General features: G+C 41.0%; 1 protein-coding gene across 1 annotated transcript in view; it reads right to left on the bottom strand.

Moving 5' to 3' along the window:
• FMR1 (fragile X mental retardation 1) overlaps positions 1-15692 on the bottom strand; it is a 172367-nt gene that overhangs the window by 83781 nt on the left and 72894 nt on the right. The window contains exons 4-9 of the mRNA XM_029607747.1: positions 12254-12325; positions 11897-12045; positions 9107-9200; positions 8303-8419; positions 6458-6628; positions 6287-6365 (exon numbers count right to left, since the gene is read on the bottom strand). Coding sequence (XP_029463607.1) covers positions 6287-6365; positions 6458-6628; positions 8303-8419; positions 9107-9200; positions 11897-12045; positions 12254-12325 — 682 coding nt within the window. The remainder of the gene's footprint in view (positions 1-6286; positions 6366-6457; positions 6629-8302; positions 8420-9106; positions 9201-11896; positions 12046-12253; positions 12326-15692) is intronic.

Genomic DNA, 15692 nt, shown 5'->3' with positions numbered 1-15692 from the left:
CCGGATCGAGCTGTTGCCTGCTGAGGAAGTCCGCCTGAACATTTTCCACTCCTGCGACATGGTGCTCCGCCCAAGTGAACAAAAGCCTTGCTTCCAGCGTCACCGCGAGACTCCGTGTCCTGCCTTGCTGGTTGATGTAAGCTACCGTCATTGCATTGTCTGAGAACACTTGAACCATTCTGTTCTCGACTAGGGGCAGAAATGCTTACAGGGTCAGTCGGACAGCCCTTGTCTTGAGGCAGCTGATGGACCAAGATCTCTCTGTTGGGGACCAAGACCTTGAGCGGACTTGTAAGTGATGCCAAACCATCTGAACCTTCCTCTGAAGGAGGTCCTTGACCTGATCTTGCAACTTCATTACACGGTCCGATGCTAGAGAAACCTTGCCTTGGAAGGTATTGAAGGGTACTCCCAAGTAAACCAGTGACTGAGTGGGCTCCAAGTGACTTTTCTGGACATTTATGACCCAGCCGAGCGACTGAAAGGTGAGCATCACCCTCTGGACCGATCTTACGCAGTTCTCCTGTGACTTCACTCAAATCAGCCAGTCGTCTAGATACAGGTGAACTAGGACTCCCTCCTTGCGCAGGAACACCGCCACGACCACCATAACCTTGGTGAAGGTACGTGGGGCCGTCGCTAGGCTGAAAGGAAGAGCTTAAAATTGGAAATGTCGACCCAGCACCTTGAATCGGAGGAACTGCTGCTGATCCTGGCGAATCGGGATGTGGAGATATGCCTCGGTGAGGTCTAAGGACGAGAGAAACTACCCTTTGCGCACAGCGGCTACCACAGTCCTGAAGATCTCCATGCGAAAACGGGGGACTCGCAGACACCGGTTCACCTTCTGCAAATCCAGAATGGGACAAAAGGTGCCCTCTTTCTTGGGAATAAAAAGTACATTGAATACCGTCCCTTGCCCTGTTCCGCAAGGGGGACTGGAACAATGGTCCGGAGATCGAGAAGCCATTGTGGGGTCCCCTGTACTGCCTCACGTTTGGCCCGCGTGACTCCACAAAGGCCTCCCACACCAGATGTGAAAATTCGAGAGCATAACTGTCCCGGACCACTTCCAAGACCTATCGGTCCAAGGTAATCCTTTCCCACTCTGCGTAAAAGCTCAACAATCTGCCTCCGACAGCTTCTACGACAGAATGGGTGCTCCTGGCTTCATTGGGAGGGTTTTCCATGTCCAGCACCCTGGCCCGTGGACTCTCTGCCTGGGCGCCAACCTCCACGAAAGGACTGCTGACGCCCCGAGACCCGCTTGGGCCCTGAAGGAGCTGAAGATCTACCAGTGCGAAATCTGCGAGAATCCCGAAAACAAGCTTGAGGGGGAAAAAACTTCCCAGAAGGTTTCCTATCCTCCAGAAGTCGGTTGCCTTTGGCCTCCCCCAGTAATTTTACCAATTGCTCCAGATCCTCCCCGAAGAGAAGCTTGCCCTTAAAGGGGAGGTTACAGAGTTGAGACTTGGAAGACAAATCTGCTGACCAATTCCGCAACCAGAGGAGACTATGAGCTGTGACAGTGGACATCATACTATGCGCCGAGGTCCGAATCAAGTCATACAACGCGTCTTCGACATAGGCAACACCTGCCTCCAATCGTGCGGCCTGCAAGGGCCCCCCGCCGTCGGCACGTGGAGCCAAGGTTGCCTCCTGGACCCAACAAAGGCAGGCTCTCTGCATGAGGCTGGCACAAATCGCTGCCCTGAGACTCAGCACGGGGACCTCGAAGACTCGCTTAAGCTGGATATCCAGCTTACGGTCCTGAATGTCCTCCAGTGCAGCAGCCCCGGCCACAGGAATGGTGGTCTTCTTAGTCACGGCAGACACTGCCGTGTCCACCTTCGGTACCTTCAGAAGATCCAAAACATCTTGCGACAGGGGGTAAAGTTTTGCCATGGCTCTACCCATTTTCAAACCAGCATCTGGCAAATCCCACTCCCGGGTCACCAGCTTGTAGACCTTCTTAGCAACGGGAAGGAAGTTGTCTGTCCCCGAATCCCATCCAGGACCGGGTTAACTCCTTCACTGTCGGACTCTTCCTGCGAAACTTTGATCCCCAGGACCTCCAAGATAAAGGTGAACCGGTAGATGTAGTGTATTTGGATTTTCAGAAGGCGTTTGACAAAGTTCCTCATGAGAGCCTTCTAGGAAAAGTAAAAAGTAATGGGATAGTTGGCGATGTCCTTTCGTGGATTACAAACTGGCTAAAAGACAGGAAACAGAGAGTAGAATTAAATGGACAATTTTCTCAGTGGGAGTGGGCAGTGGAGTGCCTCAGGGATCTGTATTGGGACCCATACTTTTCAATATATTTATAAATGATCTGGAAAGAAATACGACGAGTGAGGTAATCAAATTTGCAGATGATACAAAATTGTTCAGAGTAGTTAAATCACAAGCAGATTGTGATAAATTGCAGAAAGATCTGGTGAGACTGGAAAATCGGGGATCGAAATGGCAGATGAAATTTAATGTGGATAAGTGCAAGGTGATGCATATAGGGAAAAATAACCCTTGCTATAGTTACAGAATGTTAGGTTCCATATTAGTTCCTCCCACTTAAATAAGAGCACCACGCTGGGATCATCACCCTCCAAGGGTGGGAGCTCGGCTGGGTCTGGGTCGCCCTGGTTTCTATCACCCATATCATGGGTGAGTCCCGGATCCTGATCTACTCCGGAGCCCGTGAGATCCCTGAGAAGGACCGGCAACCTATCCTCGACTTGAGCCCCCTGTTGAGCCCCTAAAGGTTGTTGGAGGTCCGGAGGCCCCATGGATACCCGTTTAAGGTTGAATCTTCTCAAAACATCTGGCCATGCTGCTCTCTTCAGGATCGCCTATTTCCTAGCCAGGAACGCCTGGTGCAACAGCAGCAGCACAAAACTCAGGACAGAACTCCTCCGAGTCGGCACCCCCCTCAGCTGGAGGGTCCGGTAGCCCAGATTATCCCCAAAGGTGGAAACCTGCTCCACCAGGGATAGAATGGGAGGGGCATCCTCCTCCCGCGACACCTGCCGCGAGCCACCCTCCCCCACTGAGGAGGACCACGGCCCGGAAGAACAGAGCCTTTGTCTGCCTGATGTCTCCGCCAAGGAATTTCCTCCTGCCCTGTGGAACAGACAGAACAGAGGAAACTAGCGTCTAGGGCCTGTCCTGGCGTGCCACATGCGCGCAGCAGGTCCCCATTTTGGGTCGGGGTGCCGTAATCCAGACCGAGCTGCCACGCGGTGGTCAGCAAAAAAGAAAAAAAAAAGGTCGGGAAACCTTTGCGCAGTTGCAGGAGTTAAAAATAGCAAACTCCCTGCAGGCACAAAAACTTCTCTGTGGAGAGCTGCCGGCGCGAAAAAACGCGGCCTAGAACATGCAAAAAGGCTCCCCCCGCCGACCTACCCAGAGTCCAAAGCCGTCATCGAGACCCGCGGGATATAGCTCCCCGCTCCGACTGGCCTGCTGATGAAACGGCATGGCCCGTCCCCAGACCAGACTCCGCCTACCTTAGAGAAGATCTGCTTCAGACACACACCATTTCTTTTTTTTTTTTTTCCAAGAAAACTTTAAATAGCTACTCCTGGAGCCTGAGGAAAGGAGTGAAGGGAGCCTCCTCAGTGGTCGAGGAAACCAGGAGCCCCTGGCTGTCGAAGGCACTGGACCGTGTGCGGGCGAGACTCAGGCAGGGATGTCCAACCCTCCCTGGTTGCCCGGCTTCAACTGAGGGATGGCCCATGAAGGTGCCTAACACCTCAGAAAGCTATACAGCTAACTACTAACTAGCCTAACCTAGGAAAAAAAACTTTCCCTAATCCTTTTTTTTTTTTTTTAAACTATCAGACTGCAAGTTTGCATCTCTACCATCTGCTGGAGAAATACTGAGGGACTGCAGGTGGCACTCTCGGTTATGTAGCAGTGCCCAAAGTTTTTGTTCTCTGACTTCGTCTGCTGGTAGGAATGTTCTGGACTTCATCTGCTGGTAGGAATGTTCTCTGACTTCATCTGCTGGTAGGAATGGTCTGGACTGATCTGGGTATGTTCAGGAATGGGGTTTAAAAGTTTTCTCCCATTTTGTGCCTATGGGAAAAATGTTCAGTGCATAAGGCCTACTATGTCAGATACCAAGTCAGTAACTGGCCCTCAGATAACAGTGTCATATTCCCCAACAGATACTGCAGCTCACACACAAAAGTAAATAATCACTTGCTTAAAAATCCCATGCTCTGACAGCTTTCAAGTTATCTGGTTAAGTAGTTAGCCAGATAAAACTTACCTGGAAAACTTGGAGGAGTTTTGGAGTGGAGTTAAGTTAGACAGATAAGCTATCAAACTAACTTCACTATTCAGAGTTTTCTAGATAACTTATCCAGTTAAGTCTGGTCGTGCCAGAGAACAGCCCTAATATTAAGCTATGTGGTTAAACAGGACTTTATCCTGACATATTCAGTGGCGTGACTAATCAGCGTGCTCTGCTGAATATCCATTAAAATGTATCTGGTTAACTTTAATTGGCTAAACTGTGTACTGACTGTACTGCTGAATATGGATCACATGAGTACAGGTAGATTGTCAAATATATTTTCTTTTATTCTGAACTCAGAAAATCCAGCCCCCTTGATTAAAAAAAAAAAGTTCTAATGCATACACATAGAAGATGATCACAGGTCAATCTGAGCACAAACGCTTCCTTCTCCAGACTCTTCTCACAGCACTGGCAAGACAACTGCACTTCTTCTCAGGCTAAGAAGGTTTTAACTAAATTTCAGTCACAGATAAAGTAGGGATTTAAAGTGGGGGCTGGGGAGTGCAGGTAGCTGGGATTTCAACTACAACCATTTATTTAAGAAAACCAGGCACGAGTAATTCATTTCAGCATTACTGCAGTAGGGGTAACTTGGTTTCTGATAAGAAAAAACTGTAGCTCCATATATCAAGTAGTAAGGATGTCACTGCAGGAAGTAGATCCCACTAATGAAGTACTATGTTAAAACATTTGGGGGGGATGGCAAGATTTTTGAAACAGATTCTGTGTCCAAAATCACAGCTTCCTATGGTAAATGATTACAATGTTCATTTAGAGATTTTCACGTATAAAATTGGCGTGAAAGTAGTGGGTGCACGTTTATATGCTATTTTGGAAACACTGCGAATAAGTGTGTACTTGCGGTGTCACATATAAATGTTAACACAGGCAAAAAAAAAAAAAAAAAAAAAGAGGTGGCTTGGAGGCATTCCAGGGCAGAGTTCAGAAGTACAGGCACAAGTGGTATATATATATTACCAAACTTATTCCTACCCTTTTACACCTGCTAATTAGGCTGCAAAAGTAAAATTGCACTTGTCTGCAGATTTTGGCTGGGAGGACTGGGTTAAGTGGCGGGGGTCAGGGTGAAGGGCTGGAAGGTATGGATGAACTGGTGGAGGTGTTGGCAAACTGGCGGTTTTACGTCTGCACACAAGTATTTTCAGAAGTGGAGCACCCACATTCTTTATAAAATATGCGCCAAGGCTATTACGTGCATGTTACAATTATTATGTGCATAAAACTATATGCAAGCACATTTATAAAATGGGTAGAGAATGTATGGGCTTTCCAGCATTACATGTAAACACGCACATACGTTCGGGGAGAAATACATGGTATTTTATTAACTGTACAGCTCCTGCCACATGATTTATAAAAAAAAAACTAGCATAAATCCCTGCAGGCCCACTAACGAGTGCATTTGGTGATTTACACAGACAATTGAAAATTTGGCTCTTAACGTAAATTTTCCTTACAATTCATGCAGTAGTCTTTCCTTTAACCTTCAAGGGGTCTAATTTTAGAAAATATTTTTTTCCCCCACTTGCAACATCTAAGCAGATTCACCAATTAGCCAATTTGATTCAACAACTAAAAACAGGAATACTTATGAGTACTGGGAGAGGAGTCCAGAGCGGGGAAGGTAAGGTTCAATAAACCTACAATAAAAGAAAAAGTAATGGTCATAAGAGCTAAACATTTGCTTATTGGTTTAAATGTCTTACTCATTCATTTTCTTACCTGTTTGAATAATACAATGCCACAGACATTTTCTGTGCTGATTTCCAATCATACTTATAACTAAATTTCAAGTGAAAGCAGAAAGTGAGAGAATTTGAGCAGTAACTTTAACAGAAGAGTATTTTGGTGGGGTGGGAATGTCCTTAAACCAGACTGTGTGGTGGGGGTTGGTTTACAACACCAATTCAGGTATCCAGATTAATAAAAACAGGTAATACGAGCAACACCCCAAAAATGACATACCTACTAAATTTCGTGGGACTTGTATTACGTCTTCAGCAAATTCAAGATAACTTCTGGCCTTCTTTACAGCATCCTGGTCCTAAGACATTGAAAAAAAATTCTGTGACATACTATTTTTATAGTCTTTAAGTCAATTTCATTTACAAACATGATCACGTTCTGGAAACTTACTTCTCCGTAAATATGAAACGTGCAGGTATCTTCATCTAAATCTATAGCGGTGACACCAGGCACTTTTCTGGCTTGTTGAATATTAGCACCGTGCGTACCAATGGCCAAACCCATTAGGTCTTCACGTACAACGAACTGTTCGTGAAATCGAGATGCAAGCTGCCTTGAGCTCTGAAGAAGAATAGGGGTCTCATTAGCTTTATTTTTTCACCTTTATAAATGTATCTAAAAGCAAAGTAATGATTTGCCATACATACATATCATGGACAATTTTCAAATCAGCCTGCCCAGGTACTAAGTCCATCCTTATTTTCCCTTTGAAAACTACCTCCGTGTATTATAGGCCTGTGAAGTTTGTACCTGGTTTTGTGTGGAGTAAATTTGGCGGGGAAAAAGCATGCATACCTTTGAAAATGCAATGTTCGCATGCTATTTCCTAATTTTGTCCCAAACATGACTGTGGAAACACGCCCTCTCTTAAATCAACTAAACATGTGTGCTGTGCAACCCTGAACATTTTCAGCAGGATAAAGGGTAGCTAATTTCAGACAGTCCTTTTCAGCCAAGTAAATCACTTTAAGAAAATTGTCCTTATCAAGTTCAGTGTTGGTTTTTTTTAAGCATGCTGATTGGTCAAAGTGCATTGTAATATTTTTTTCAGAAGTATCCAGTTTCATGAATACAGCCATATTTATACTGGGGCTGATATTCAGCCACGGACCAGCTAAATAAGTTAACCGGATTCACATATCTGACTAACATAACCGGGATATTCAGTAGTGAATCAGTGCCGTAGAATACACCTGGATAACAAAGTTAGCCGGATAAGTATATCCAGCTAATTTTAGGACATTCCTAAAGTGCGACCAGAGTTAGCTTCATAACTTACGCGGCTAACTCCGCTCCTCCCAGAAATACCTGCAGCCTGCCCCCGATTTACGCAGCTACATTCTAGCCGCATAAAGACATGAATATTGCTGTTTTTCCATTTACACAAATAACCTTTCAGTTATCCGTCTAAATGGCTTTTGAATACTGACCTCACCATTTGTAAAGTATCTACTTGGTATGGTAAACTAATTAACAAAGCTATTCAGTCCTTCCACACCCATCAACTAATTGTTAGTAAATACCCTATCCACTATAGAAAAGAACCTATATATGGTTACTATCTTTCTTATATGAGAAACAGCACTAGAGAAACACTGCAAGCGTTTTGGTTTTCAACAAGCCAAGAAACATTTATATGTAAACTTTAGCCATAATGTTCAGGGATGGAAAATTTTCAGGCCACCTAAAATAAAATGTAATATTGGCGCTTGACAAATTTTGGAGCAGAAGCCCTGGCACTCACATTGGGCCACTAGAGAAGAACCCATGGCAGCCCATGCAGACTGAGGAGAATTAAGAACATGAAAGGGATAGGGGAAGAAGGAAAAAGTCCCCCCAAAACGGAGCTCAAATTAACAAAAAAGATTAAAAAAAAAAAAAAAGAATAGGAAAGCAAGCAGGTTTTTATCCTGGTGCCTAAAAATTCTAGTTAAATACTGCCAAGTTCTTCCATCCTTGAAAATGAGTAATAAATGTAAATGTACTTTAAATTTGCCTATTTTTAATCTTTTTATTTTATGTTTTGTGATTTTACTTTGTTATTTTATTAAGCTTATTATTGCTGTTTTTATGCCTGTTTTTTTGTAAATCGCCTGCATTAGGCGATCTATAAATTTAATAAATATAAAATGTAAATGTAAATGAGTAACCCAAAAAAATCATAGACCTTCTCACTCAAGTGAACTCTCCACCTAGCAAAGGGTTTTAAGTGTATATTGTAGAGAACAAACATACTTCGAGTTGTTTACTAGCTTCTTCGTTCCTCATCATCAAAGACAATTTGGTGCGAAGACTTCGAAAATGCATGTCACTCAGCATGCTTGATCGTTTTGTCGTCACCTCGTTAATGGACTAAATTGTATAAAAAGACAAACAAAATTAAAAACATACTTGCTCACATCATCTACTAAATACAGAAAAGTAGGTGCTTGAGGAGTACAATAGTGGAAATCTATTATGTCTTTGAGAATTCATAAGACCAAAAGATACAATACTTTGTCAGTTTCTCATATTTTTACAATACAGTGCATTTAGTTTGTTATACTTCACAGAAACTTCCTGAACAAAAATGACTACCACAGGAACATCATGAGCTATGTTCAATTCCTGTGACCTGCAGAATTTATAAACATTTTTAGGGTTTATTTTAATGTTTCCTGGAAGTTTGGAATCCAAACTAATTAATATTTTCCAAGATGCTGACAAGCTACAAAGAAAAGTATGTCAGGAATCTATAGCATGTACCAGGAGAAGAAAGACTGGGGTTACTGGGACATTTGTGGCAGTGAAGAATATTTTGTAGTAACATTCCTTGACCATATTTCTGTATTGGAAAACTGCAGAATCATTTCCATGGAGACACCATGCAAAGTGGAAGTCATAAATGCAAAAAAAAAATAAAAAATACAGAGGGTAATAAAACAGCACATAACTGATTTAATAACTGTAGGCAAAGCCAAGATCTAAAATAAAAATGAAGGGCTTTTTAAACCATTCTTGGTTGTAAAATAAACCACTGCAGAAATTGTTCATACTCACTAAAACGATAAGCTGATTGTTTTCCGAATCATATGTTACAGAAAAAGCTCCAACAGCTTTCTTAAATTCCTTATGCGCAGATTCTTTGGCACACCTTAATGAAAACACCAAATTACCATATGTAACATGAAAAATCCAATCTCTAAACAAACTACAAAATTTACAACTCCATAGTACCAATTCAGTAGGCCTGATATTATAGTATTCTCCAGAACTCAATTTTAAAGGAGGCATATTTTGATTTATTTTTTAAATTTCTATGAGCATGATTATTTTAAATATGATAATGATCAAACTGTACTACCAAACTGCTAATCCCTGATAAAAGGACCTATCTGTCCACAGATGATGTCATTATTTAAATGCAAGTAAATCAATATGGAGTAACTGTGATGCTTTTAGCTATCACGTTTCCAAGAATTAGTGACAATATCCTAGTCTGCACTAAACAGGCAACGATCAGCAAAACATTGCACTTGGTTGGCTGTATTACACTGTAGTGTACTTAATAAAGGACTCCAATATAAAAAGCACTTTGTTTAAAAAAAAAACCAAAACAAAACCTGACCATATGCAAGACTGTTCCATGACTGCTCAATTTTCTGAATCAAATATATTTTCCTTTATGCAATCAGTTATTACAAAAGCAAAACTGCATTAGATGGATAGATAGATGTCAATATAGATATGATACTTTCAGGAAATGATGCACCTGGACAATGGCCATCATGTTGTCAGATGTAAGGTTTGTTTTTTTGTTTTAAATAATTTTTTAAGCATTTTCAATTAAACATAGAAAGTAGAACAAATAGGCAGCCCATAACATAGATATCGTTTTCATTTTTTCTTTTAAATTTATAGCTGTTATGGATCAGGCAGCCCAAGAAATGCCGGGCAGCTTTTGCTAGAATTTTATAAATAAGAAAACAAATTTTTAGGCGCATTTAACAACAGATTTTCAAAAGCATTTAAGTCTCTGCTGCACCCCAATTTCATAGGATCTTCCCCTTAAGCTGCAATTATTGAAAAACATAAAACAGTTAATAAGGTGATATTTCTCCTGAATAGTTTGAAGAGAAAGGGGGAATCACTAAAAAACTAACCCATGTGTCACTCACTAGTAATATCTTGCGAACCGCTTTTCTAGGTCTGAAAACTGTTTCAGAAAATATACTGTTTAGGGAAACTCGATTTAAGTCCCTCAGACACTTATATGTGTCCAGAGCCTGGGCCTATAGGGTAAAAATGATTGACAGTGACATGTGTATTAAATGTAAGGCATTCCCAAATGCCTTATCCTCAGGCATTTGGGAATGCCTGAGGATAAGGCAATTTTGGCAGGATATCACTGCTTTCCTATATGGATTACAAATACCGCCTTTTCCAGAGGCAGCAAATGCATTATTCGGTGAGATGACTGTTTTTCACGCCTCCATATTGGCATTTTAACGGGAATTTATCCACAAAGCCTTCTGGTTAGTCAAAAAATTGATCCTAGCTTAAGGAAGACGCTCCAACAAGGACTCAGTGGAGGTTGAAGCTGCACAAGATGGCAGTATTTGAACATATCACCTTCTGCCACAAAATACCACGACTATCTGGCCCGGTGGAACCCATACTTAATGTCTTTGTCGGTTAAAGCCAGAAGCAACCTACTCAATATGATTTAATGGACCCTGAAACGCTCACCCATTGAAGATGGTGACATGGACTTGACGCACTCTAACCCTTGCCCGTTCAATTATGAACAATAGGGGAAAGGGGGGGGAGGGATGTGGGCATTAACATTGTACCCCTGTTTCCGCTCCCTCGGGAGTGGACTGTTAATGTTTCACTAAGGAAGTTTGAAAAAGCAAAATAAAGAAAATAAAAACAAAAACTGACCCACTACACAAATCTCCTGTTGACTATTATGAAAAATTTGAGTTATTCCAGTGAGGAAAGAGAGGGAAGAGAGAAACTGCTTCACAGCAGAAACTCTATATCAAATGTCTAAGACAGAGGAAATAAAAGGATGGTCAACACGAGACATTTTCCACAACTGTGGTGACGCCCAAAGAGGGATAGCAAAGTTTTTAATCAAGAAAAATGCTGGTCAACTACTGCAAATAAGTTAGAGGTAGGTGAGTACCTGCAACTTATTTAAAGTTCAAAACTGTTCCTTTTTTTTTTTTAAACTGAGCGCAGCAGCGGGTTCAAAAACCCTCTCGGCAGCCAGAGGGGGGAACGAGACCCCGAGAACCTCGGTCCCCACACCTGGAAGCGTCCACGGACTCAGGCTATGCAGGGAATCCCCTCCTGCAAAAGGGGCAAAGCCCCTCTGAGCCGGGCAAGAGCTGGGAGACGGAACCGTCTCCCACACAGAAAAAGGAAAAATCACTAAAAAAAGGCAACTTCCCTTTCTCTGTTTTTTTTTTTTTTTTTTTTTAAACAAGTGAGAACCAAAAGAAGTACTTGCTTGAGCCTAGCAAAAGACAGAAAGAAGAGGCTGACTAGACTACAGCAGAGAACCGAAGGGGAGATGCTACACCTGCTGGAGACAGACAAATACTGAAGGGTTAGAGGATAGGCTCTGTCCTGATATAGGGCATCTTTCAAGTTTTAGTCTGTCTCCACCTGCTGGAAAGGAGGATCAATCCACTGTCTGGATTGATCCGGGTACGTACAGGAACTTACATTATGTATAAAAATTCATTACTCAGAATGACCACAATCCTGGCTATGCCAGATAAACTGTACTTTAGTGTAACAATCAATCATGAATATTTTTTGCAAGAATATGCTACTTACATTTGCCTTAAATCCTCCGGCACTTCCAACTTGATCTTGTTAAACGTGGTTTTTGTTGCCGGTTTGTTTGGATTCACAGATCTTAAACGTTCGATTGTAACGATTTCATTATATGTAGCATCACAGGCTGCATATTCTATTACATAAAACTGATTAAAAAAAGTTAATAAAAATCACCCAATTCACCCTCGTAACAAAAAAAATACACTAGCTCTTAAAAAAAAAAAAAGTATAAAATACAATGGCAAGGGTTTTAAACTTTAGAATAAAAAATGAATAAAAGGTTTTTAATACATTTAAAATACATTAAAGTAAGCAAAAGTGTAAGCAAATTAAAAAAAAGAAATATATTCCTACCTCACCCTTTATCATTCGTACTTTTGCCAGCCACCAACAACATGGTTCCTTTTCATTTGCTCTGGAATACACCTATATAAAACAAATGTTTTATATAATTTTAAAAAAATGCAATATCATATATGAATTTAGTAAAATAAACAAATGTGTGCACAGTTAAATATCCCAGTACATATCTGTGTCTCTATACATATCAATAACCAATATACAGGGAGGAGAGCAGTCTTGAGCACACCTGCTGTGTGGAGCTTCCTGATTGCCGCAAATATCTACTGCCTTCAACCTTCCTCTTCTGATGCCCTATGATCAAGCGGCATGTGAAGTTGAGGGCGAGTCCCTCTCCTTACCCACAATGGGGGTCACCTGTGACAGGCTGCTATACCAGAATTTCTGTAGCCTTCTCCATCATTGTCAGTGGCAGCTCCCAATGCTGGGGATATCGAGGGAGCGATTCGCCAGCTGGGACGTTAAGGTGTCCCTGAGCCCAGACCGCAGATCTCCTCCCGCTCTTCCTTCTGCTTTGTCGACGGAGTCGCTTGTTCCAGGCTTTGTTACTCACCCAGATGGACAAGCTAGGGGGGGGGGGGGGGGGCACAGATGCTGATTCAAGCAGCGAAAGGTACGCAGAATGTGGTAGCATTATCAGTTTTGAGCTCCATGGAGGCTCCCCAGGCTGGAGTGAGCTTTTCTCTAAGTTTTGCCATCAAGCCTGCATTTCAGAGTTCTCAGACATTGCTCCCACCAGTAATACAAAGTGTTAAACTGTCCATAACATTGGACATCATCTGGTTACTTCGATCCTCTATGGAACAGTCATGTTTCCACTAATAACATTCTATCTCACTTTCAATTTCAGGAGGTTACTGTTTCATCTCACTCCAAAGACATTCAGGATCTTAAAGTGGTTACAGAGAATTTTTCCAAGGTTCAGATTTCCATACTAAGGATAGGATGATTGACTCTTGGAGGATAAAGAATTTGAAAAATTCTTCCAGAGCAATGACCCCATTGTGGGTAAGGGGAGGGACTCGTCCTCAACCTCACATACAACTTGACCATAGGGCGTCAGAAGAAAGGTTGAAGGCAGGTTAATTTTCCTGCTGTCCCTATGATCTCTCCTGCTGAACTCTTCAAATCTTATATGCAAGAGGTGTTGGGAATCTCTGAAGAAATGTCCCCTATTATTGTTAAGGCATATTATCTACCCTCAAGAACCTCCCCTGAAATTACTGATCCAAGTCAGGTGGGTACAGTGGGACCTGCAGACCTGGACCTTTCTGCTTTCCTGGAAACCACAGTGGTTGATGAAGATCATAGGGCTGCCCCCTTCTGGTTTCTTTTGCTTCAGTTACTCAGCAGGATCCGGTTCCAAAGCTCTTTTTTCGTGCAGATCAATTGCCTTTCATGAGATTCAAACTTTGGGTTTTTCCCGATTTATCTAGAGTGACTCAAGCAAGAATGAAGAAATTTCTTTCTATGCGTAATGAAGTGATTGCTTTAGGGGTACTTTTTATTTTGTGCTCTCCCTGTAAATATCAAATTTATATTTCTTCAGAAAGATATGCCTTTCTTGAATCTTCTCAGCTTTGCTCCTTTTTAGATTCTAGGTCATCTAGGGCAGAAGATCAAAGTGCTGTCTCTTGAATGGGTGGTTTTTGCAGGGTGGGGTTGACATCTGCTTTATAATGTATCATGGAGATGTATTCTTGGAAGAGTTTTTCATTGAAATATTTTTCTTTTTTGTCTCTCTGGTTTCTGGCTCTCTATTTTGGGACTGTTTTATTTCATATGGTTATATTGTTAACAATCCTTTATGTTTTCTCTTTTCCTATTGCAAAGATTTTTCTTACTATATGTTTAGCTTAATGTGCCTTACAAGTTTTACTTGTATGTTTTTTTTGGGTTTTTTTTTTTTTTAATATAAAGGAAAAAAATTGTATGGTGCAACCACAAAGTTATACAAAAAGGGCTATTCTAGTAAATTTACATGGAATAGTAATTACAATTTATTAAATATCAAAAGTCATTAAGACATAAAAAAAAAATCCTAAATAGTTATCAAAAAATCTTATAAGCCTTAAATATATGCCACTAAGACCAAACCAACATTAAATTGACACAAAAAATCAAAATAAATCCAAAATGACAATTATAAATTGACACTTATGGAGTATCAAAATATTCTAATAAAATAAATACATTTTGTGTGTCAATTTAATGTTGGTTTAGGTTTTAGTGGCATACATTTAGACTTTTTTGATACTGTATTTAGGATTTATGTACTGACTTGTTTGATATTTAATAAATTATAATTATTTCCTTGTAAATCTGACAGTATAGCCATTTTTGTGTACACATGTCTACAAACTAGCTTCCTTTACCACCCTCCTTTGAAGGCATGCCCAAGAATTTTTACTTCCTCTACAAAAGTGAATTCTAAATTTGCTTTCACATTCCTAGTAAGTAATATCAGAAATATCTAATTTATTTAAACATGTTTCTATATCGCTTATAACAAAAATATACTAAGCAGTTTACAATTAAAACATTCTAAAATACATTTAATAAATTAAGCAAAACACAATTAAAACATTAAAATAACATTTAAAAATTACACAAACAGTACATTAGATTCCATCTATATGCAGCATAGTTTATTACACTAGTTTTTTTCTTTGCTAGGACTATCTTCCTTTGGTGTACATGAAGGTGCTATGGAATTCAAGAATAAATGCTTAGTCTATTGTAGATTTAAGATATCATCACTGATCCTATTGTTGAAATACCATTAGTTCTCACGAGCCCTCCAAGGTACAATCTTGTCCAGCTTGGTTGAAAAAACTGTAAAATGTCTGGGTGACCAATTTCCTGTCTCCACCCTTTCCCCTAAGAAAGAAAATGTTTTTCAGATTTTCCCTATTTTAATACTTGGTGTGAAAGCTTCAGTTTCCTACTTGAATGACAGAAGAAAAAAAGATTTTAAAATTCTCATTTTTATAAAAATGTGTGTCATTTGTCTTGCTGTTTTCTTTTCTAACATTAACTTTCCCCATGTCCATAAATTGAACAAGATACCAAAGACTATACTATTTACTACTTTCTTTAGCTAGGTCTGGCTTATTTCTTCTATGCTAGAAGAGCAAGTTTGCTTACCGTAAACGGTGTTTTCCGTAGATAGCAGATGAATTAGCCATGCTGTCTGGGAAGTCCTCCTCCGGGCGGCTATGTGGCAGACCTCTCTTAGAACACTGAGTCAGTGTAGTGTGCCTGCTTGGATCCTCCTGTGCTTCCCCCATCCCCCTCAGTCCGTATCCAAGCAGAGGAAATGTAGCAATAACTGTCCGGGGAGGGTCAGCATGGCTAATTCAACTGCTATCTACGGAAAACACTGTTTACAATAAGCAAACTTGCTCTTTTCCCGCAGATAAGCAGCATGAAT

Source organism: Rhinatrema bivittatum, chromosome 6 (genome assembly GCF_901001135.1).
Source record: "Rhinatrema bivittatum chromosome 6, aRhiBiv1.1, whole genome shotgun sequence".
In the NCBI taxonomy this organism is placed as follows: Eukaryota; Metazoa; Chordata; class Amphibia; order Gymnophiona; family Rhinatrematidae; genus Rhinatrema; species Rhinatrema bivittatum.
Note: the sequence above shows the minus strand (reverse complement) of the source record. Positions and strands in the feature narration are given on the sequence as shown.